We start from the raw sequence: 24,222 nt of genomic DNA, 5'->3' as shown, positions 1-24,222 counted from the left end.
TGCTTTCTAAAACTATAGGCTCTTTTTTTAAGGAATCTGACATCCTTTCATCTCTTCTCTGTCCTAGTGACATTATTTAAAATCCTACTGGGTTCCTTTGTACTTCTTAGACTTGTGCATCTTAGACTCTTCTAGTTGCTTTGTTCCTGTGATGGACAAGCAGCGAAATGTTCCTACCTACAGGGGTGAGGTGCAACCTCTCTCTTGCCAGTCGTCCCTCTTCATGAAACTGCAGATCATGATCCAAGGAACCAAAATATTCCTGGTAGCACCACCTGTGAAGCTAGTTGTTCACCTCTACTATTCTTCTTTCCCTCCCTGGGCCAATACCTTCAATGGAGAGTAGAGATGAAATGACCACCTGTGCATCCAGATCCTTCAACTTCCTTCCCAGAGCCTCACAATCCCTTCTGATGTTCTGAAAGCTATGTCTTACAGTGTCATTTGTTCCCATGTGGATCAAAAGGAAGGGGTAACAATCACTGGGCTTGATGAGTCTTATCAGCCTCTATGTGACATCTCAGATTTTTGCCCCAGCAAGAGAGGGGTTGCACCTCACCCCTGTAGGTAGGAACATTTTTTTCTAGGAGGCTCACAAACCTCATCAGAAGGGCTTTAAACTGAGTTATGTGTGGGGAGGGAGACAGTATTCAAGTGGGCAGGAATTCATCAAGTGCTGGAGATTATAGTCCAAAGGTTATGGAGAGAATTGAATGAATAGTTCATGAACCCACCAGTGTGAGGGATAAAACCTTAAACAAGCAGCCAGAGGGCATGAACAGTGGCCTTCCATGTCTCTACACTAACGCACAGAGCATGGGAAATAAACAAGATGAACTTGAACTCTTAACACAGCTAAGCAAATACGATATAATAGGCATCACTGATACCTGGTGGGACGAGTCTTATGATTGGAATGTAATCATTGAAGGGTATTCACCTATTTCAGAGAATTAGATCAAACCGTAAAAGAGGAGGAGGAGTGTCATACATCAGGGATGATTATAGCTGTGAGCAGGTCCATGATTTAAATCCTGGAAGCATCTCTCTCCCTCTGCGCCTCAGCCCTCTGTCAGATAGGATGGTGGCTGGGGCAGGAGGAGGGTCAGGGCTCTCCAAATCTGCTCCTACTTAGGACAACTTGTCCCCATGTCTTTATCATCCATTAAGTAATTTAAGAAGATCAAATAGAGAATCAAACTTTGGGCTAAGACAAAGCCAAGACATCAAGATCCTAAGCTAACCTTAAGATAGACTGACTCTATTAAGGAAGTTGGTCCACATGTTTGATATACCCCAGAATCTCAAGAATATCAGTTCTTTCCGTGCCAATTCACCAGTAGGACCTTAGTTCTATACATTGTTTCCATTGAAGCTCTTGGTTTATTCACCTGGTTAAATATGACATCACATTTATTAAGCAGTAAATATCTTAATATTACTGAGCCAGGAATGCTATTCAGAATCTTTCTAGTTCCCCTAGATGTGTTACAAATAAAATAAAGCAAACATGTTAGCTCAGTTGAACTATGCTATTTGTATGTATCTGTCTAACTATTATGATTATCCTCAAATGTTATGGTGACTTTCCCTGGGTTCAATTACTCTGAGAGAGACTACAACATAAAATGGAGTAGAACACAAGAAAATGGTAAAAATCACCAATACAAACTCTTGCACCATCAAACTCTAGCTCCATCAAACTGTTTCCTTATGAAAATCTCCTAAAAATCTTTTGAAGAGGCCTTTGTCAGTCTCTGGAAGCATCTGAGTGATTTTCAGAAACCAAAACAACCCTCGTAAGTTCATTTTAACCCAGACTCTCCTTGCTAGCCTCTGGAGCACGACAGGTACAGCTGTAATGCCAAAGGGCATAACACTAAAATGGGATAATCCCTTGCGACACACAAAGGCAGTGTCTGATTTGCTTCTCTCATCCAAAGACACTTGCTTGTAGCCGTGTGTTACCTAAATCTAAGGTGTTAATGTACCAGCCTAGCTTCAGAAATCTCAAGAGTTGTTACCCCAGGCAAAAGATATGTATCTTTTAGGACGGCTGCTATTTAATGTAACATAGAAAACCTGTTTCTCTGCAGGAAAAAATGGACAGCACCTTTCAGGCTATAACTAAAGCAAGCAATTGATTCCCCAGTGAATTAACATGTAGAATGCATAGAAATGGGACCTCTCTGCCCCCCACAAAAAAAACAGAGTACCAAGGAGACAGGAAATAATTCAAAAGAAACCATTTCCCACTTTATTCCACATGGTAAGAATGCTAAGGCCTGAACGGAGCTGTTGGTAATTATAACCAATTGACAACTTACAATGGGTGCTATCTGACAGAGGATCCTCTGAAGATGCCAGCCACAGATGCAGGCGAAACGTCAGGAGAGAATGCTGCTAGAACACGGCCATACAGCCCAGAAACCACACAGCACCCAAGTGATTCCGGCCGTGAAAGCCTTCGACAACTTACAATGGTTCTTCAAGCCTTGTCTTCCAACAGTGGACAACACTTGTTCTATACATCAACCTGTCAACATGGGGAGAGGCTGCTACTCAGCAATAGAGAATTTGCTTGGCCTGCGGAAGATGCCAGGTTAAAATCTCTGGCATCTCAAGTTAAAAGGAGCAGGTTGTGGTTGATGTGAACACCTCTTCTGAAAGACTCTGGAAAGCTACCGCCCGTCTGAAGCAGACAATATCGACGTTGATGGACAAGAGGCCTGATTTTGTGTAAGGCAGCTTCACATGTATGAGCACATATAGCAGGTATGAACAACTTGTCCTATTCATACATGCTTTAAACTGTATGGTACATTGGCGTACCACTGTGTGGGAGAACTAGACTTGCATCCCCAGGAAGTCTTGGCCCATGCACTGCTTACCATGGGCTGTATCTGTGTAGAGTCCAGTTCATAAAAACCCAGTTCACACAGTCTTTGTTCTCCATTCAGATTCAGATCCATGGAAGAAAAGTGAGCCTGGGGCAGGACAGGTTTACCCTGAGGCCAAGGGAGTTATAGTTTTACTCTTTCACCAGGGAACTGCTGTCTACAGATTCAGGAGACAAAGTGGAAATAGTCCTTCATGCCGCACATTGTGTCAGAATGTACTGATGTCTACTACCTTAAGATACTTTTCTAAATGAGGCTTTTCTAAAGAAGGACAATATAAGCCAAAAGCCCTGCTTTAAATAAACAAATAAATGACAGCTAAAGCTAAGCAGGGTCAGCTCTGGTTTGTACTTGGATGGGAGTCCACCATGGATGTCTGGGGTCCTCACACTGACACAGGCAATAGCAAACCACCTCTGAACATCTCTTGCCTTGAAAACCCTACAGGTCGCCATAAACCTTGCCCATAAACCTGCAACTTGAAGGCATTTCCTGCCACCATTAAAGAAGGAACATCTATACCCAATAGGCTGATTCTGGAATACTACAGATGTGGCCAGTTGGCCACCATCAGTGGCTGTTATGAGCTTCTCAGGTCCATCTTAATGCCTACTGTTGGAGAAAGTGATGGAACAGATCGGGTGGTGGTGGTCAGTATTTATTTATTTATTTATTTTATTGTTTCGTCTTATATACCGCCCGATCCCCGAAGTATAGGCCACCTTAAACAAGATGGTTTTTATATTCTTATGCCATGAACAAATCTTATAAAAACAGGGAAGTTGGGCACAGAGGAAGTCAGTCGCCCACCCCAGGAAGTCAATTCACTGAGGCTATTGCACACTGTTAGCTGTAGCTGGGTTGATTCCCATTGAGTAGAGTGTATTTTGTGCAATTGGGGGTGGGATATGTGTGTCTGTGCTAAATAACTTGGCATCCAAATGGAATCCATAACTGCAAGGGTTTACTCTCAGGATGACAGTTCTTCCACACTCTTTAACAAGAGCTTGCTGTCCTACTCAAAAAAGCTTTGACAAGCCAAAGTCAATTTTCAGAGATATAGCACCTATAATGTAGTAGTTGAAAATACTGATGTGCTAAACCCAAGGCATTTGGGAAAGGGAAAAAAGCTCTTTCATGATAAAAGCATTTGCTTAAAGCTTTCAGTAATGGGCTGTAATTATATTTCTTAAGTTTTAAATGTTTTAAAAATACATAGCATAGAGCAAGGATATCCAACTCTGGCACCCCAGATGTTCATGGACTACGAGTCCCATCAGCCCCTGCCAGCATGGCCAATTGACCATGCTGGCAGAGGTTGATGGGAATCGTAGTCCATTAACATCTGGGGCGCCAGAGTTGGACACTCCTGGCATAGAGTCTACACATGGAGACACAACACAAACTCTTCAGGAAGGACCCTTGCATTCTCAATAAGATTGCCAACAGGTTTTTTTGGAAGGGTGCCTGACACTTTTAACAGTTGCGTATATACAAACGAAATGTCAACAGATGGTTCTGTCTTGGGCATGGAAATGTAGCAATAAGAAAAGCTTCCCTCTGGGGCAATTTTAGCTGTTATGCTGGAGTGGAATTTGCGCAGTGTTTCAGAACACACTTAAAGATGGAAGAAGAAAGAAGTGGAGGAGGAGAAAGAGAAAGAGAAGGAGAGTTGTTTTTTATATCCCACTTTTATCTACTTTTCTCAAAGTTGCTTACAAGCTCCTTCCCTTCCCCCCACAACTTGTGAGGGAGGGAGGGAGGGAGGGAGGGAGGGAGGGAGGGAGGTGGGTAGGCAGGCAGGCAGGCAGGCAGGCAGGCAGGCAGGTAGGCAGGCAGGCAGGCAGGCAGGTAGGTAGGTAGGTAGGTAGGTAGGTAGGTAGGTAGGTAGGTAGGTAGGTAGGTAGGTAGGTAGGTAGGTAGGTAGGTAGGTAGGTAGGTAGGTAGGTAGGTAGGGCTGAGAGAGTTTTGCAAGAACCGTGACTCTTTCAAGGTCACCCAACAGGCTTCATGCAGAGGAGTGGGGGAAACTAACCCAGTTCACCAGATTGAGTCCACTGCCCTTAACCACTATACCACACTGGCTCTCATACTAAAGATTCCCATTCATGCTCACAAGGTCTAACCTTACCTCTTGCAACATGGCACAACTGAAGACACTTTCTTCTATATGCTTGCTTAGGACACAATATCCTGTGCAAACACTGTTCTCCTGGGTGTTTCAGTTCATAAACCACAACACCAGCTCCAAAGCATACATTTTGAAGTGCCACAGGGTACTGGTATATACACTGGATTTTCTGCCCCCTTAAAAAGATTTCTGAGATAGCCCACATCACAGAAGGTGGCACATGACACAGGAAGTGACAGTTATTCTTAGATAAAGTATAACCTTAAACAGTTACATGGATAAAAAGTACAGAAAGATCCCTGCTCCCAGGGAACTTCCAATCTAAGTGCATCAAGCTAGGACTGGAAGCACACACTGAACTGCAGCTATCAACACCGTCCCATGAACACATATGGAAAAAAACATAATTATTCCTTCCTCAGTAGTTCCTACTGAAATCAATCCAATTGCTGCATTATCAGGCCTGCACAGTTGTTGTGTTCCAAGTCAAACATAGCCACTTGATATACTGCTGCCTGCCAGGCCCCAAAAGTAAGAGATTTGTCACGTCCCTAGAAGGCACCATACATGGCTGGTGAGTTGCATTTGCCCTAGCACTATACAGACTTGGACAAACCGCCAAGACCAAAGGATGAGCCCTGAGAGGCAACCGTTGCCCCCACCCAACGTCCTTGTCTATTTTCATCGCCTTGTTTCTGCCACCCGGGCCTCTTCAGATTAGGATTTAATTGTATTCCTACAGAGTCCCCTTCTGGTTACACTCACTCTTTCAGATGACTGTTTCATCAATATGATTAGGATCACATCTCCAGTCTGGTTTATTCACACAATCGGTTGTGACAGCTCAGAGCATAATACTCCCTCAAGGATCCGCTCAATACCATCCCTATCATTTTATTCAAATCATAGTTTGCATCCCACACTGGCAGTTTAATGTTCTTCTCCCCTGGATTATATTTCATGAAATCCAGCAAGCACTAAAACCCTTCCCAAAAGGGATTGGATTAATATTTATGTTAGCCAACATCATTAGCATACAGGGATATTCTGCCAGGAAAAAAATAAATAAAAGGGAAAGCCAAAAGGAACGGCACAGGGAAGTAAGAGTAAGACACACTCGGAAAACTGATGTGCAAATACAATAAAAATGGAAAGAGGAATGCGACCAGGTACAGAGCTAGTCACAACAGCAGTATCAATAAATAACACTCTGATGAATTGACTTCATGTACCTAAAAGCTTTATACATTTTCTCCAAGGTAAAAAGACACAAAGGATGCTATCAGAACTGTTTTTCTTCCTCTGAAATGGAATGCACCTAATGTCTCAGTGGGCCTGAGGAATGGGAGCTTTGTGTAAGAAGCAGACAGTACCTCAAGTTCTCTCACTGGATGATTCCTCATAGCAACAACTATTAGACATCCCATTTCCTCCATCAACCGAGCTGCTGAAGAGACACTAGAAGCTGATCAGGTCCTAATGGAAAATGGCCAGTTCCTCAGGAATTTGACATATCTGTATCTCATCCTCTCCCATTGTGATGTCAAATGAAATAACTCTCTTCCTTGTGAACAGAGGTAAAGCAGATCAATAATCCAAAGCTATGGCTTCCCAGTGACAGACAGTCAAGTTTCCAATCATTTGCGGAAGGAACTTAAAAGAAAGGAAGGGGGCACAGGTCCAGTCCTCAGTCAGGTGGCAAAAACAGTTATCTGGGCTGTTCCGTTTCAGACTTCAAGTCACCCATCACTGGCTCTGTCTCACACACACACACACACACACCCCCCCCAAATTCCCTACACCCAGAAAGCTTAACCTATTTGGGACAGAACTGAGGTGGTACTCTTCTTCCTCACATCAAACTTTGCATATGTGGGATTTGTCAGTGGCAGAGTCTCTGTCACACACCCCAATTCCCTACACCCAGAAGCTTAACCTATTTGGGACAGAATTGGACTGGTGCCCTTCTTTCTCATATCAAACTTTGCATATGTGGGATTTGAGGGGAGGGCATGGTAGAGCACTCAGTCTTGTAAGGCCCACCCATCCACATGTCACAGTACACCACAGGCCTAGGTATATCAGCCTGTGCCTTCCTTGTTTCTTTCAAGCCCCTTTCAAAACTATCTTAGAAAATTACTCAATCGCTTGTCAATCTTTCATGTAAACCCCTTCCTTTGATCTGCAGTGCCTCTGTTCATAAATACTGTCTTGTCTATTGTTAACTGCCTCTACTTCAGTTCCCCCACCCCCCACCCCAAGTTCTTCTACCTGGTTCTGGCACCTCTACACCGTCCAGAAACGATATAGCAAAACAGAGGGGTGAAGAATGGAAGTCCACTGATGGCCTTGAATTGGGGCCCATCTGGATAACTCCCCCCCCCCCCAGAAGGAATATGGTGGTTGAAATGACCCTCTATTTCACAGTCCTACATTAATATAAACCTGGGTTCCAAGTTGCACCAGTATCACTCATAATGCTGAATGCTAATAATGTGAGAGGCAAAAATGCAGCCCAACCTCACATATGTTTCCTTTTTAATTCTCAGGGAGTTTAGTGGAACTCCTTCCCATCGCACAAGGTGGGATAGTGGTCCAGCAGTAGAACATCTGCTTTGTATCTCCAGTTTTAAAATGACCAGGCAGTGGGATGGTATGAAAGATCTCTGCCTGGGATCCTAAATTGCCGCTGTCAGTCAGAATGGACAGACCTGGGCTCTACTCCTAAGAATCCTGGAAGTAAGTCTCAGATTTCCTCAGGATTGTTCTCTTTGATATAAGGCAGCTCCTTGTTTTCAAACTACACTTAAGGTGCTTCACAAAAGACATCTTCACATCTTGACTGCCAGCATAGGAAAGGAGACATCACAGCTCCCTCGCAATTTATAATCTGCATCTCTTTTGGAAGCTGACCAATCATCTTTCAGCAGCTGGCTCTGAGATTTAAAGGAAATTGTCATGGGGTAAGTGAACAGTTTAAACTAACCCTGTACCGGTTTAATCCTATTAAGTATCTAACGAGATTTTAACTAGGTAATTTCTGCTTAAAATGTTTACTCAGATGCAAGACTAGGGTCTGCCCCTTACACACACACACGCACGCACGCACGCACGCACGCACACACAAACCCCCCCATAAAAAAAGAATGTGTTCTCTTACAATTGAATATGAACTACAGTTACACCCAATAATAATATTTTGGATATAGCATTTTTAAGAGGGGACATCTTACATTCAGACTCCTTTCAAGTAAATATGATATTTTTCTATCTGCCACTCTTTCGGTGATTTTGTTATGGGAAAATGCATCCAACTAATAATCACTCTCCTTGAAAAAAACAGTTTCCTTCTCTAACGGCCAGCGCTTTGCCAAGGTTGAATCCAGTCTTAAGCACCATTAACCTTAAACCTTTTGTTTCACAACTGGATTGATTATTTATTCTCTGGACGCATCTTCCCAGGGTAACATGAACTTAATTGGGTTGACGCTATGCCTTCGGTAGAATATTTTACTTTCATGGTCACTATTATTTTCATTTCATTTCATTTTAACCTTTAATGGCATATAAATTATTTCCATTGGTCACTACTATTTCTTACTCCTCATTTAGGCTTACTTGATTTTCTTCAAAGAGTTTCCCTTTCACAATACGCAACGGTTTCATTAAAAAAAATCATCCCCCCCCCCATTTTTTTAACATTGTTTGGCAACAGGCCATTTACAGACTGACCAAAAAGAGTCAGAACAGGCGGACTACTAATGTGTTACTGAGTGTGACTCCGGCCACTAGAGAGAGCCATGTCCTCTTTCAGGCTTCCTGGGGAATGAACAGCATGTAGTCAAATGCACAACTAGGTTTTATCCCAGCTCTGCCATCCAAAAAGGAGGGGGTGCTGTCCTACATTTGCATACAAGTTCCAGTTATTGTCCAATAACTTGTGTGTGTAGAACATTTTTAATAAGATCTTACATTCACTGCTTTCTTTCTTTTGAGGAAAGAAAGGGCTTCACTTGTAAAAAGAGAAATAAGCCCCAGCTTGCTCAGAAGACACCAGTGTTGATTTTGAAGATTTCCTTAAATTCATAAGTGGGAAGGCTGATAACCTAAAAAAGGCTTATTTGTCATTTCACATGATAGAAACCTAAGACTCAGTATTCAAAACAAGCTCTGAGGACAAACCCTGACTCATATGAAACTCTGATCATTCTTTTTGTCTTATTCCCCTCAATGAGTACCAGAGAGGTGACTTTTGACTCCCATCTCCTATCAAATACCTTTATTGGACACCTGTTCTCTAAAATTCACTATTCCACATTTCTGCCATATTTCAATTCTTGCCTCCTCCATTCTATCCCTACAACAACTCTCTGAGGTAGCCAATGCTGAAAAAAGGGCTACTGACTGACTGACTTCAGTCAGGACTGACTGACTTTAGTGAAGTAAAGTCTCTGGCTGAGGGGAGAGTTGAACCCTGTTCTAGTTAGCAGTCTGAGAAACCTTTTAAAAGTCATGCCCCAGAGAAAGAGACTAGTGAAGAGTCAGTACAAGAAAGCCTATTCGCAAAACTGAAACTCTACAATTTAATACTACTGATAATTGTCATGGGGACTAGGAATCCCATAATGTTTCCACAGTTCAAACATTAGCTGTACTGAGTGCAGAACTGGCCCACAAAATGTCACAATAAGTAGCCAGTGTGGTGTAGTGATTAAGAGTGTTGGACTTGTATCTGGGAGACCCAGGTGTGAACCCCCACTCATGCTATGGAAGCTTGCTGGGTGATTTTGGGCCAGGCACATACAGAAGAAAAATAGAAAAGTTTGGATTAACATCCCATGTTTCTCTCTAGTAAGGAGAATCAAGGTGGCTTACAAACTCCGTTCACCTCCTCTTCACAACAGACACTTTGTGAGATGGGAGGGGTTGAGAGAGAGTTCTTGAAAGAACTGTGACTAGCTCAAGGTCAATTAAATACAAAGCAGAGCCTGAGACAGTATAAATGTCAACAGCAAACAATAGCAAATAATACCCCTGTCTGGCTCCAATACAGGATTAAAACTCAATTTTAATGAAAATATTTAAAACATATGTATCCTTAAACATGTATATGTGTGTGTTTGTGTTCTAGACTCATAGTTGTTATCCACCACATGTATGGTTCACATGTTTAAGGATACATATGTTTTAAATATTTTCATTAAAATGGAGTTTTTAATCCTGTATTAGAGCCAGACAGGGACACTAGTTCAAGGTCACCCAGCAGGAATGTAGGAGTGAAGAAACAAATCCAGTTCATCAGATAAGCATCTGCCGCTCATGAGGAGGAGTGGGAAATCAAACCCGGATCTCCAGATTAGTGTCCCACCTGCTCTTAACCACTACACCAGGCACTCAGCCTAACTTACCTTACAGGGTTGTTGTGAGGATAAAATGGAGGAGAGGAGAATGATGTAACATGTCTTGGGTCCCTATTGAGGAGAAAGAAAGGGAACAAATGAAGTAAGTAAATAAATAAAATAAAGTAAAAAGCCCAGGAGCACCCTGAGCAATTGTTCACAGGGCTGGCACAAATCAGTGCTTGGCTTGAGTTGGGATCAATAGCAGTAGCAATTGCTCACCTATAGAATTTCTTTTCTTTCAGTTCCCATTTATTAAAAAATCTTTATCTTCACATGTTAGTGGTTATTCTAGAATCCCACCAGTCATCTCATATACATTAAACCAGAGGTGGAGTGAGGGGGAATTGTGCCCCGGGTGTGCGTCCGTCCTGCACCCCCAAACCCATGCCATGCCTGTCACATAATAGCCACAACTATGCAAGGCGCGCATCCGTGGCATTGCGCCCCACCCAGTCCTCTTGGTGCTATGCCACTGCATTAAACTTTTATTTATAAAAGAGCCCTATTTGGTTCCACATGGAGTTGCACTGGTCTCTGGGCTCACAAGCTGCAGAACCCAGGTCTAACCACCATCTATAACAACACAGCTGTCTCTTCTTCACGTCCTCAGTTTGTCGCGCAGTTAGCTCAGTCTATTTAATCTCCCCAGATGTATTACAGAACCATCCTGAGCAGGCTTAACTGTTCTGAATCCTTAACTTGAGTGGAGCTAGAAAAGTGCAGCTCTTTAGCATGGAACTGTTAGACCCTAAATAAATCACCCCAAAAAGAAAGAGCATGAGGGAGGTATTCCCATTACTGGACCAGGGGCTTATTACCCATAAGGCTGCACGGGGACTTGGGGCCCATCTTTTTTTCTTTTTTTCCTTCTTTTTTTGGCTGAGGCACTGTTACCAGCACCCTAGGGCATCAGCCTTTCTGACAGGGGCTGACTGAGCAAGTGTGTGAGGCTGTTGAGAGCAAGTTGCAAGGCACACTCCTGGTCAGCTGAAGTTGGTTTTGAGTCAAGGGGGAGTGGGGAAGGAGACAGTGGGCCACTAGCACACTGGTATCAGGGTTATGACGTCTTGCCATCTCCTCCCTTATTACACCTCCTTGAGCAATACAGTCTAGTCATGCCCTTGTTCACATGTGAATGAGTAAAATTGTAAAATTATTCAGGAGACCCTTAAAAAAGATATAGAGCTATATATTACAGTCTAGTACCTACAACACCAGGGACAGGCCAGGGTCAGAGCAAGAGGAAACTGCACCCGGGGCATGCGTGCGCCTTGCACCCCTGCTGCAGCACCACCCGCCCCTACTATGGCCAAGCCGCGGCTCCGCCTGGGGCGTCGCACCCCCCCTGCCCTGTTGGCGCTACACCACTGGGTCAGGCTGTCAGCTGTAGTGGGGTGAAAGACTGAAGTGCCCGAAGGGGCCCAAAGTACCTGAAAGCCCAGGGGGCTGGCCATAGGTTAATTTGGTCCTATAGAGCCATTGTGGTTTTGAGTTGTAGGCCTATTTCCAGCACAGATCTTGTTTTCTTTCTTCACTTGGGGAGTCAACCCATGATGATCAACCAATCCCTACATCAATCTCCATGGTTTGAAATAGCCTCTGTTGAAATTCTGCCTGATGCAATAACCTGGTCCAGGAAGTACATGTACTGTTATGGGTCTGGAAGATGTCACCATCATGTTGCCTGCGGTCTTCTGTAATATGGAAACAAAATAATAACTAAACAATTTAATAGGGTTTTTCTGATAAGAAAGGGAAGAACATAATATTGAGTTGGGAATAAGGTGTTAACTGCATTTATTTCATTGGAATGAAACTGCACAACAGAAAATGTTCTCTATCATTGTATGCAGAGGTGTTCCTCCCATTGGGCAAAGTGGGCAGTTGCCCAGGGTGCCGTCTTGTGGGGGGCGCAAAAACTGCAGGTTCGTTTATGGGATTTTTTGTATTTTCAGTGTTTTTTCGTTTTTGGCCTGAAGAGGGCGCAGCTTTTAGGCTAGCAGCACCAAAATGTGAGTGATTTGTTGGGAGACTCTCCTGGTGATCTCACCCAGGTTTGGTGAGGTTTGGTTTAGGGAGTCCAAAGTTATGGACTTCCAAAGGGAGTGCCCCCATCCCCCATTGTTTCCAATGGGAGCTAATAGGAGATGGGGCCCATAACTTTGAGGGCCCATAACTTTGGACCCCCTGAACCAAACTTCACCAAACCTGGGTGGTATCATTAGTAGGGTCTCACGAAGATACTCTGAAATTTTGATGCTGCTATCTTAATAATTGCACCCCTGACAGCAGGCACCCCCTAATTTCCCCCAGATTCTCCTTTTAAATCCACCCCCTTCTTGCCAATGCTTGTTTTCTTTCTTTCTTTTATTTTCTCAATGCCTAATAAAGGTGGTGGTGGTGGTGGTGGTGGTTGTTATTAAATCCACCCCCTTTGGCATAGGTTCAAAAGGAGAATCTGAGGTCCCCAGTTTAAACATTGAAAGTCATGCTGTTTCGGGGGGGGGGGATAATCCTCCCCAAAACAGCATCACTTTCAATGTTGTTTAAACTGGGGACCCCAGATTCTCCTTTAAGGTGGATTTAAAAGGAGAATCTGGTCTCCCTCGTTTAAACACCATTGAAAATAATGATGTTTGGGGGTGGATTCCAGCATCACTTGTTTAAACTAGGGAGCCCAGATTCTCCTTTTAAATCCACCTTAAAGGGAGAATCTGCGGTCTCCAGTTTAAATAACATTGAAAGAGATGCTGTTTCCCCCAATTGGGGGGACTGGATACAACACCATAAAATGTTTTCATAGCAGTAATGAAAAAATTTTGAAAGCATTTTGAAAATGTTTTCAAAAATATTTCTGCTGTGTTCAGATTTGTGAGTTGGGGCATGTTCTATAATGTGATGGTGACTTTGAAACAACCTGGTGGAAAAAAAATCTTTGTTTGGTCATGGTGGGGGAGGGTGGCTGCCCATGGGGGGGCATCCAACTCAGGTTTTGCCCAGGGCTCCAGTTTGCCGAGGTACGCCACTGATTGTATGTGCAAAGATTTCTATGCAACATCACTCCCCTTTATATAGTACTTCTAAAAACATGCTCAAAGAAGCGCATTGTCCTCCTTCTTCTACAATACCTGAGAAAGGTAGGCCAGCCTTCCCTTTACCATCCCTTCCCCACAAGTGTCGTGCGAAGAACCCGCTCCTGGGAGTCAACAGCACCATTAAAGAAAAGGGGGCTTCTGAAAACCAGCCTCCAATCCTGCTCTTCCCCAGAGCCCTTCCAAGTTCGGTCTGTCATGCCTGAAAACAATTGCAAAAACTCTGGTTCTCGACAGAGCAACGGAGTGGGGGGCGGGGGCGACAGAACCAGGTTGCGAAGAGAGAGACGCATTGGGATGTTTCTGTTATTCCGGAGTTAAAACAAAAAATGGCGCGAACCTGTTGCCGTCCTTCAGGCGCGAGGCAGTGGCGGAGGAAGGCCAAGGACTGCGTGCTTCCTCCGCGTCCTTTGTAGAAAAAGGATCTCCCGGATCGCGGTTGTTCCAGCGATCCGCTTCGTCCAATCAGAAGAGCGATGCCCCCCACCCGGCGCCGGAGCCGCCTCTCGCCATTGGGTCGCCCCCGGGCACACGGATGACATTCGTGCCCTGCCTGCGAGCGCCGTCGCCTTCCGTCCGTGTGACTGACTTCTGAGTAGGCAGGCATGATGCCGTCTTCTCCCAGCCCCGTTTCCTCGGAAGCCGGACGCGCAGGTTGCACAGACTTGCGCCTAGGGATGCAGGCCTGCCCTCTCGGCTTCGCTGCCCGTGTCGAAGTTCCAGCAACCCCAGGCAGAGTGGCTCCAGTTTAAGTCCATCGAGGCCTCGCCTCCAGCCGAGTCTTCTTCTCGCCCCAGCGTTGCCAGCCTGGCCCTCCACTGCGCTACAAGATCCTGGCCCCGGACGGCCCGAGCAAGCAGCAGCAGCGAGCGCCGGGGCCCGCCCGCCCGCCCCCGAAGGGCGCCGACCCTCCGCCGTCCCGTGGCCCTCTGCCCCGACGTTTTTGCCCGACCAAGTGCGGGGAGAAAGAGAAGGACTCGACGGCCGCCACCCATCCCTCTCCCTGCGGCGGGGGCTTACTTGGCCTCGACCCCCGCTGGTTTTGGGCTGGCAGCAGCCCTTCAACACCCCCACCGCCCTCCTTTCCTCCCTCTCCTTCTCCGGATGTTTCCCCGCTACGGAAACGCACGGCCAGTGATTTCAGAAACATTAACGACGATGATCAGAATTATGCTAATAATTCCTTAGGGGCAGGGAGCGGGGTTTCCCGCCTCCTTTCGTTGCTGTCGTTGCGATGGGCCTCGGACACGGGCGACCACCCGGCGGTACCAAGTGGCCGAGCAGAACGGCCCACCCGAGCCACGAACGAGATGGATTCCACGCTGGCTCTGAAGTGGAAGGGATGCGCTGCAAACGCAAATGCCATAGCGTGCGGGTGTATACATGCAGTTTATACAATAAAATAATACTAAAGACTGGAACCATGAAGTGGATACACGGGAGGGGGGGAGGAGAGAGAGGTGTCTGCTGATCAGGGTTTTAGTCTTCAGGATCATGAATAAGAGGAACTCCATCAGCCGACCAGGAGGCGCAGAGGAACCCCTAAAAGGCACTTCCTGAGAAGTCTGCGTGTTCCCCTTAATCTGGTCCACATTGCATCGATGTGGCCTACCCACGTACACGCAGGGTTGAATCCACACGCGCCAAAGGAGCGTCTGACGCCAATGGCGCAGGCGCTTCCTCCTCCTCCTCCTGCCAGCCTGGCCTACTTGCCTGGGGGCCGGGAAGATGAAGAGCCTCCCTCGCCGCAGCCTGGGGTGGGAGGAGGCCGGTCGGTCGATGTGCGTCGTCGTCGTCGGCAGCCGAATGAGATGGGCTCGTTCGCGCCGTCGGGCGTCTGGCACCCCAGTTTTGGGGAGGCCTCGTCCCGGAAGGTGTTAATTGGGGCCAGCCAAGTACTTGTCTTGCCATTAAACAGCGTGAAGGGGGACTTTGCGCCAGTTTGTTTCTTCCTTCCTTCCCCCGCCCCTCCCCAAGGTGCTGACAGCCGTCGTGCCAAAAGAGGCCGTTAGCGCGGCACAGGAGGAGGGGCGGGCGGCGGCTGAGCGCGCGGGTCCAACGAGCGGGGGGGGGGGGGGGGGGGGGGGGGGGGGGGCCCCCAAAAGTCCCCTGGGGTGGATGGGGGGCGGGGGAAGAGCCAGGCAGTCAAAGTCGCCCCGGATTTCTTTGGGGGGGAAAGGCGGCCCCAGTGTTGCCCTCCCACCGCAGGACGGGCAGGCTTTGCAGAACCGCAGAAGAGAGGCGCCCTGGCCAGCCAGCGGGGCACCGGCACACTTCCGCGGGGCGTCGAAGTCCAACCCCCCCCCCCCCGGGTCCGTCCCGCGATGATCGGCCTCGGCCCGGCTGAGCGAGCGATGGGGGGGAAGAGGCGCCCCAGGAGAGCGGTGCGAGCTCGGCTGGCAATGGGGCCAGCTGTCCCCGGCCAGCCTCTCCGCAGAAGGAGGCGCTTCGTATTCTCGAGGTCCGGACTTGCGCGCCCTTCTCTCGGGCTCCAGCCAGCAGCGCCCCCTCCCCTCCCCTAGGACCAGGCAGCGGCCCGGCGCCCTTCCGTCGGCAGCTGCCGCCAGTTCCCGTGTGGCTGCCGCCGGCTCCGCGCCCGCCCGGGAGCCCGAAGCGCCGAGCCCGGAGCCCGACGGCTGGAGGGCGGGAGCCAGATGGGCGCGGCCAGAGACCTTCGGGTGGCCCGCGGCGCCGGTCCAGTGGAGAGCCCCGCCTGCCCTCGCCCTGGACCCAGACAGGGACTGAAGGTTGCGACAGCCCCTTTCCCCCCGGGGGTCGAGATTAGGCGACAGGAGAGGCGGCGGCGGCGGCGGCGCGGCGGCGGGGGTTGCGAAACCCGCCTGGAGAGAAGCGGGAGGAAGGGCTGAGGCGGAAAGGCCGAACTTGGCGCCTGGCCGGGTCCCTTGAAGGCCGGAAGGCGCTCCTGGAGCAAAACCGGGTCCGCGCGGAGACGGTCCGTCGAAACGAAGCCAAACATCACAACGAATCCGTAAGAGGCAGGCGTGTCGGTCGAAGGCGCGCGGAGCCGTCCGGGGAGACTCCTCCGGATCACCATTGCTGGGAGCCGCGGTCAGGCTTTGAAGGACCTTGACTTTGGTGGAGCCAAACCAGGGGCAAAGGGCTGCTCCTTCCTCGCTAGGATAAACGGGGTTTTGGGGGGACGGGGGGAAGGGGTTGGAACATTTACAGGCTTCGCCACTCGTATCCAAGAAACTGGTTTCGCCTTAATGGGACTTCAGGTCCAACTGCACTTCGTTTTAACAGGCATGTAGTTCGAAGGGGACACCTGGCCAGAATTAAAAACTTCACGCAGTGGGATCTATTCACTTTCTTGAGGGGCATCAAAGACACAAGTCTTCTATGTGTTACACAGGAGGGACAGGCGTTTTTAGCGCATATGGCCAGGGCTCCAAGGATTCTTTCTTTCAGGGAAGCCCTCAAGAAGGACTGGGGGGGGGGGGGGGGGGGTTACATTCATTGGGGAAAACCGACACATACTCCTTCCATGCCTGGTTCACTGGCTTTAGTTTTCAAACGAGGAGAGTGAAGAAAAGGACAGAGCAAACAGAAAGTGAAGAAAGAGCCTCTGCCTCTCATCCAGCATGTGTGTTAAATCCAGATAAAGCCCAGTTAGCTTATTCAAACTACCCTATGAACAGACAGCTCGCCTCTGGAGGTGGGGGGGGGGGGGAGATTAAAGGACGCACAGGACACCAAAACACACACATTTTTTAATCAGCGGTTAGAAGGTTCCTGAGTGCCACAACCCATTTCAAAGAAAAGCAAAGAAAAAAGCTCCTTCCATCGCAACACATTTATTAAAAAGTATGTACAGAGCACAGTCCCACCCCAAAATAAACTAATGCTTTTTTTCTTTTTAGAAAAGCCTTTCCCCAACTCTTAGCATCTGTAAGATTATTTACATACTGAACAACAGGAGTTACAAACACCATTTCATTTCAGAACAAGATTGCTGAACAAATATGTTCACCACTATCACCAGACCAATAAACAGCTATTTTGATGTGCTCCACTGCCAGGATTAAAAAGGGTTGAAACGAAGGATTCAAACCAGTTTTACACCCCCAACAGCACTGCCATGATTAAAACTATATACAGAAGGCTGTCAATTTTCAGTGGACCTGGACAACACACTGCTGTACACTTAATATTGTAATTTTTGAAACCTTTGTAAGATTTTTCACTGTCATAATTTCTCTGCCAAGATATTTAGTCTCCCACGGAAAAATCAAGAGCGCTTCAGCCATCAGACCAGAAATCTAATCCTTGCAAACTTTGCTAAACATAGATAACTCTCCATTCCCAGCTACTGCGCTGCCACAACAACAATATAATATTTGGGGAGTCTTTAGCATAAAATGCCTGTTTTTCCTTTCCTGGGGAACTTAAAAAAATCATCCTTTGTTTGTGTGGCCTCCCCAAGATTGTGTTTACAGATTATCCAGCTCCTCTAAAGAGAGATCCAAATTACTTCAAGCGCTACCCTAGTTCTTTCCATTTTTACCTGCAAAAGGTCAGTCAAAAGCTTTGGCACTTTCTATAGAATTGCACACCAACATTTTGAAAGGTGGAAAATAAAGTTCCTTTGGCAACATTTAAGTAAAAGATCTTGATACCACCACTGGAAAAAATGTGTGTGTGTGTATATATATATACATATATTTATATACAGCCAGTCATGTTTTAACATGAAGTCAGGATCTCAATGCCCTTAAGAACTGGTGTAGAAAGCATAATAGCCCATGCCTTTTGAAGAGTCTTTGCCAAAGTCCTCTGCATTAATGTCCTCACACTTCATGGTTGGAGAATTTTCATTGCTTGAGGTGCTTGGAGAGAGTCGTCTTCTTTTGCAAGCACCAGTGTAGACTCCTGAATCGTTTGAGTCTAGAGACTTTATGGATGGCGGAGTCTCAATCCAGGATGATCCCATTTCCTCTTTCACTTTCTCCTTGGAGAGCAGGTCTTCAGAGAAGCTGGGAGGACTTGTTCTGGAGGTCCAAGGTAAGCCAGTGGACATTTTCCTCTGGTAAGAACCTCTGCTCCCCCATCCTGCCATGGAGGAGAAAGCTGGATCTGGATAGTAGCCCAAGGCATGGGACGTCTGAAGAGGGAGAGATTTGATGCCATAAGGAAGTAGGGTACTAGCCGAGTAGTCAGTTTCATAAGCGTTCATGTCCAGTTTGTTGGCCCCAGGCTGTTGGACTGGAGTGACAAACCACCTCTGTGGGGGATTGGTCACTTCTTCATTTTGCTGCGGAGAGAGGAGACCACTCGCTTGAGGTACAGTTCTTTCCCCATTATAAAACCTAGCAGGTGGCAAGTTGTTGACAAATTGTTCTTGGAAGAAGGGCTGTATGCTGTACCGGCTCTGGGCTCCCGGAACAATCTGATGGGATCTAGGAGAATCCGTGGGAGATGGAGTTAATCTGTCATTTTCTGAAGCTGTGTACATGCTACAAATACAAGAGAAACACGCTAAGAGAATGCTCTCAACCATTTGAGAAACTGGCAACAATATGAGAGGAGGTCGAATCAAGCTGGAAATATTCTGATTTTTTAAAGAAAATATCAAAATCAATACTAAACCAGACTGGAGTCTTATTGTACAGTGACCCTTAACTCTGAAATTGTGTTGGTTTTATCAAAGGATCTAATGCTCACTTTTAAAAACAGTCTAGATTATGCATCGATATCAGTTCTGATTGACTTGTACGCTGAAGTTTTCTGGAAAAAATTGGGTTTTTTAAAAGTGTATATTTTAATTATAATAAAATGATGCTACTTCTTCAATTAAGTCTCAGTTGTACTATTTTGTTAAATTGTGAGCTTGAACAGTTTAGAATCTAAAAAAATTAGCATCCAACATTCATTTTCACTTAGATATACAGTTAGTTTTCACTGCAGCAAGTTCCTGTGGTCAACTTGGTTTTAGTATGATATGTTAAAGACTACTGCCAATAACTAACAGAATTTTATTTAAACATCTCTCAAATAAATACTGTTACTTACGAATCATAGTTGTCTCGGAAACCTTTTGCAAAAGGATTATGGTCAATTTTAAGCTGTGTGATCTAAAAAGTAACACAAGAAAAAAAGGAATTTTGATTTTTCAGGTGCCTCACTTTACTTTAAGGAAGCCTAATAATTTCCTTTTGTATGAGCAAAAACAGAGGTCCCTGTGCAGAAATTTAGTTTTCTAAATCAGTTAATTCTATTACAAAATTCAGTTTTCTCCACTAAAACTGAATAGCGAAAGTAATCTGTTTCCAATTTAACACAACTAGATAAAGGCTGAATTTGTCATGATCGGTTCTCCCTCTGTAATGGACAGCGAAGACGAAAGCAGCCTACCACACACCCCTGTTCATCCCCCGGAATTGTTCTTGTACAATTGGTAAATGATGTAAAATCTGGGAAAGTTATGTCTTACTTTGTAATACTTAACAGAAACCCAACAACTTCAACCGTTTTGAAAACACAACATGTCCCACATACAAAACTTGGGTTTTATCCTTACGTCTGTGTTCTGATAGGCAGTAACAGCTATGAATTGCGTTTCAGGAAAATTAAACGTCTGGGTCTTAGAAGAGTCATTTATGTCTTCAACGCCATCTTCTGTCACTTCTACAATGTGGAGCCGAGGCTGATATTTGTGCAGAGACTGCAGCACTATCATCTAAAGACAGAAAGGAGAGACCCAATTAAGCCCTCGGGTATCATGTCAGATGGGGAAATATGGAAGTGCAAATGCTTTGGAAGCCTATGACATACCCACCCCCATTCCCCAATAGCAGTTTATCACATTAAAAAGATGGACATTATTTTGCACTTTGTATTGAAGATTCCTGTAATGCTAGGAAAGAAAGTTCCAAGCTAATTTCAGGACCCTGCAACAAAACCTTTCAAACTCTCTTCAACTGAAGGGAACAATTTTACCTGGGTGTTGTTATTATTGGCCCCCTTGTTATTGGTCAGTTTCAGCTTCCCAAAAGAGATCTCCTGCCGCATCCAGTGGGCTCCAGTATTGGGAGATTCAGGATGAACATAAACCTTGTTGCCTATTTGCAGGAGGGAAGGCGAAAGAAAGATTTAGGAGTTCTCTTTCTGTCCACAGCAGGATCAAACCACTTTGCTATCAGAACGTGGATGCATAAACTAGACTGGGACCAAAAAGATATGACCTGCTACTGTAAGGCGTGGTGAACTGATCCCCAGAAATGGACATAAACATTTTACCTTTTCTCAGCCCCCCTCAAATCACAAGCACCCTTCCCCCTGGACCCAACAAGAATGAAATCACCCTCCTTAAAGTGGTCAGGCTTGCTGAGAAGTTGGGGTTGGCTAAAAGAAACAGCAGGGAAATTTGAACCTCCTGCCTCTGCTTCTCTGAGGAGGAACTGTGGGGGGGGGGGAGAGAGAGAATCAGGATGAGGGTCAAGGTCACCAGACTGCAGCCATGGGGGTTCTTACCTTGCATGTTGTTGTCAGCTTTGCCGCAGGTCACCCACTTTCCCCCTTGGAAGCGCCAGTGGTTGGGGTCCGCCAGCACCACCTCCACAAAGACATTGTAGTGGGCTGTGGGGTTCAAGCCGGTAATGTTGAAGCTCAGGAAAGGAAACATCCGCCTGCATTGGAAAGAGAAGGAGGGACGGAGGGTAGAGTTCTGTGGCACCCCAGGCCCTTTGGCAGTGCTCGACCCAGCTTTGGCTAGCACCTGGCCCGAGGGCTGGCGGCAGATGGCGGCTCCCTTCTCGCGCTTTATATTTAGAGTCCCGGCTAGCAGCTTTGGCACCAAAAACCCAATGCGGCCATGGATGAATTTTGGCACGAAGTCTCCTCCGCTAGATCGGCTGGCTCGGCAGAAGAGCCAGGAGAAAGACGGCAAGTTCTCCCAAGACCCAGCTTGGTTAGGTACGGAAGCAACCTCCGCTCCCAGACGGAGGGGTCTGGGCGGCAGTTCTATCTGTCGCGTTAGCTCTTGGCCACGGGTCGCTCGGGACAAATCCGACCCGTCCAGGCGACCAACGCCGCCGGCTCCGTCCCAGGGACAAGGTCCCCTCAATCCGGGCCGCTGGAAGGGGATCCCGTTTGCTAGTCGAGCCTTGCAGCCTTTCCCCCACCCCTCGAAGCGCAGTGGCGGGTCGGATTTCCTCCCCACCCCGCCTCCGGATTCGCCCGCGCAGCACCACTCTTCTCCTGGGCGCTGCCTCCTCTGGCCAGCCCGGGCCCGGACCCCCAGCCCTGCGGCGGCACCCGATCAACTTTTGCGCACCGCTTTTGACGACGGGGCGGGCTCCTACAGCCGCGATCAGTTCGGACAGGAGGTTGCTTTTCAGCCGCGTTGTCGAAAGGGGGAGAGGAGGGGAAGCACATCTGGGGGAGCCGAGCCAAATCCCACCCCCACCAGCCAGGTAAGAGGCGCGCCTCCCTTTCCAAGGGCCTATTGCGGAACGCAGCCCTCCAGGCTCCGGCGTCAGCCAAGCCCCAAGTATCTGGCGCCGCTTCCATGCCGGCTCTGAGTGACCCCAGCCCCCCTTGACACCTGGCTTTCCAGCACACCCCCCCCCCATCCCAGAGTCCCGCGCAGCCCCCCAACCCCCGGCCGCCTCCCCGCCCCACCCCGGGCAGCGCCGCCTGGGTCCGGCTGGCTGGAGGCGTACCTGCCCTGCTTGGTGATGATCATCTCGGTCTGGTACCGGTGGAACTTGAGCCAGAGCGGCCGGTTGCAGAGGAAGACCTGAGCGCGGAGGCCGCCCGCCCCGCCGCCCATGGCCAGCGCGCCCAGCCCGCCGCACGAGCCCGCCGCCGCCGCCGCCGTGTAAGGGCCGTAGAGGCCGCCCGGCGGGGCCCCCTGCCCGTACTGGTAGGCGCCGGCGAAGGGCGCCCTGCCCGCCGCCGCGGAGAAACCGGTGGGCGGCGGGGACAGCACCGACCCGTAGGGGTAGCGCGCGCCGCCGCCAGGCTGGTACATGGGGCCGGCTGGGGCGCCCGCGGGCGCGGCGTAGGGGAAGAGGGCGCAGGGGCCGCCCAGGGGATCGGGGCCGCCCTGCGGGCCGGGCGAGGGCAGGTAGTAGCGGCCGTCGGCGCCCAGGCTCTCCAGCGGCGGGAAGCGCGCCGGCGGCAGCGCCTCCGCCTCGGCCGGCCCGGGGGAGCTCTTGCGGCCGCCCTCGGGCCCGGCCTTGGCGGGGAAGGGCTGCGTCTCGCCCGCCTCGCCCAGCAAGGCCTGCCCCGGGCCGCCCCCGACGAACTTCTTCCCCGCCGCCTTGTCCAAGTCGAGGCGCGGCGGCGAGGCCGACCCCAAGAGCGGGCCCGACGGCCCGCCGCGTCCCCCCGCGCCCTCCAGCGGGTAGAAGGGCGCACCGGGCAGGGAGGCGGCGGCGGCGCTGCCCAAGAGCGGCTCCCCGGCCAGCTGCATCTGCGCCTCGCCTCGCCGCTGCCCTCCCGTCCCTTCAGGAGGCCGCCTCAGCCGGCAGGGGTGGCGGCGGCCTCATTGAAACGCGCGCCCGCCAACCTACACCCGCCCCCTCGGAAGCCGCCCGGCTGACTGCTCGGGCCCGGCTGCGGAGAGCTTATATCGGCGCGGGCTGTCCTCAACTGTGACGGGGCGGGGCTTGCAGGCGCCACCACTCCCGGGCGAAGCGCTCCCGCTCTGGCCAACCTATTGGCTGAGCTGGGTGACACTAATCTCATTAGACGGGCACTAATTGGGCCAAGTCACCTGTGACTCCCCTCTCTCTTTTACCTTCGTGTAAGAAGCGCTCCGTTCTGTTCTCGCACGGAGCTGGGGTGTCTTTTCTAGGGGGGGGCTTGCCTGGCATGTCGGGTTGTGGACGGGGAAGCTCGCCCAGGCGCCCCAGTGGAGCCTCGGGGCCCCTCCGAGCCTAACCAAAGAGCGGCCCGCTGCGGAGCGCCTGGCTGTCGTCGGGCAGGCCGGGCCTTTTCATGCCTGCTCCTGCCAGCCCCGAACGGGGGGGGGCCTTCCCAGGTGGCCGCGACGCTTGTGCTCTGGCTGCTCGGCTGCAAGGCGTGGCGGATCCCCCCGGCCTGCGAGGCTCCTGCCGGCCTGCGAGGCTCCTGCCGGCCTGCTCCTTTCCAAGCAGCCTCCCTCGCCCCCGCCCCACCCCGTCGGGAGCGATTTGTGGGCGACCCGCAGAGCGCTTCACACCTTGGCGGGGATTTCCTTTAGGCACTCCCCGCTTCCAGCTCTTGCGTCTCCTGCCCTTTGAAGGGGGGGGGGGGCTGGCTAGGTGAGACTGAGGCTAGGAGGGGGGGGGGGTTGGGGGAAGACAGCTGACTTGCCGCCCGATTTTGCTGTTGCTACCCAAACCAAACGAGGTTTTGCCTTTCCCGGGCGTTGGCGGGGGACAGAATCCCCCCCCCCCTTCCCGGCAATTCTTGACACGGGGATCCTTTCTACAGAACCAGAAATGCGGACGGCGGAACCCGTTTTTAAAAACTTGGAGCAGTTGCAGAAGGCAACGGAAAGCGCCCCCCCCCCCCACGGCCAGCCCGCCGAGCACTGCGCGGACTATGGGGAGCCCTCCCGGAGAGTCCCCGCGCCCTTCCCTGGGAGGGTTGGCCTTCCTTTGATCTGTCCCGAGAAACTCTCCTTCTTTGTGCCACCTAAGCGAAGTCGCTCTGCCGAGGAGCGAGGAGGCTGGATGGGGCCGTTCCGT

The 24,222-nt window shown here is 49.2% G+C and overlaps 1 protein-coding gene across 2 annotated transcripts; it reads right to left on the bottom strand.

Annotated features, from left to right (window-relative positions):
- Positions 1 to 17,321: 17,321 nt before the first annotated feature.
- Positions 17,322 to 23,073, bottom strand: EOMES (eomesodermin). 2 transcript variants are annotated; one of them, XM_048510305.1, is made up of 6 exons: positions 22,207 to 23,073; positions 21,017 to 21,171; positions 20,483 to 20,604; positions 20,064 to 20,222; positions 19,556 to 19,617; positions 17,322 to 18,999 (listed from the first exon to the last, which is right to left on the bottom strand). In XM_048510305.1, the coding sequence occupies exons 1-6, from the start codon at positions 22,959 to 22,961 to the stop codon at positions 18,258 to 18,260; spliced, it is 1,995 nt and encodes a 664-aa protein (XP_048366262.1). In that variant the 5' UTR covers positions 22,962 to 23,073; the 3' UTR covers positions 17,322 to 18,257. The 2 variants fall into 2 exon arrangements, with proteins under 2 accessions (XP_048366262.1, XP_048366263.1); XM_048510306.1 differs by having other exon boundaries at positions 17,322 to 18,942.
- Between the last annotated feature and the right edge of the window lie 1,149 nt (positions 23,074 to 24,222).

The sequence above is a fragment of the Sphaerodactylus townsendi genome, linkage group LG11 (assembly GCF_021028975.2).
Source record: "Sphaerodactylus townsendi isolate TG3544 linkage group LG11, MPM_Stown_v2.3, whole genome shotgun sequence".
In the NCBI taxonomy this organism is placed as follows: domain Eukaryota; kingdom Metazoa; phylum Chordata; class Lepidosauria; order Squamata; family Sphaerodactylidae; genus Sphaerodactylus; species Sphaerodactylus townsendi.
The sequence above is the reverse complement of the archived record's forward strand: the minus strand, read 5'-3'. Positions and strand labels throughout refer to the sequence as shown.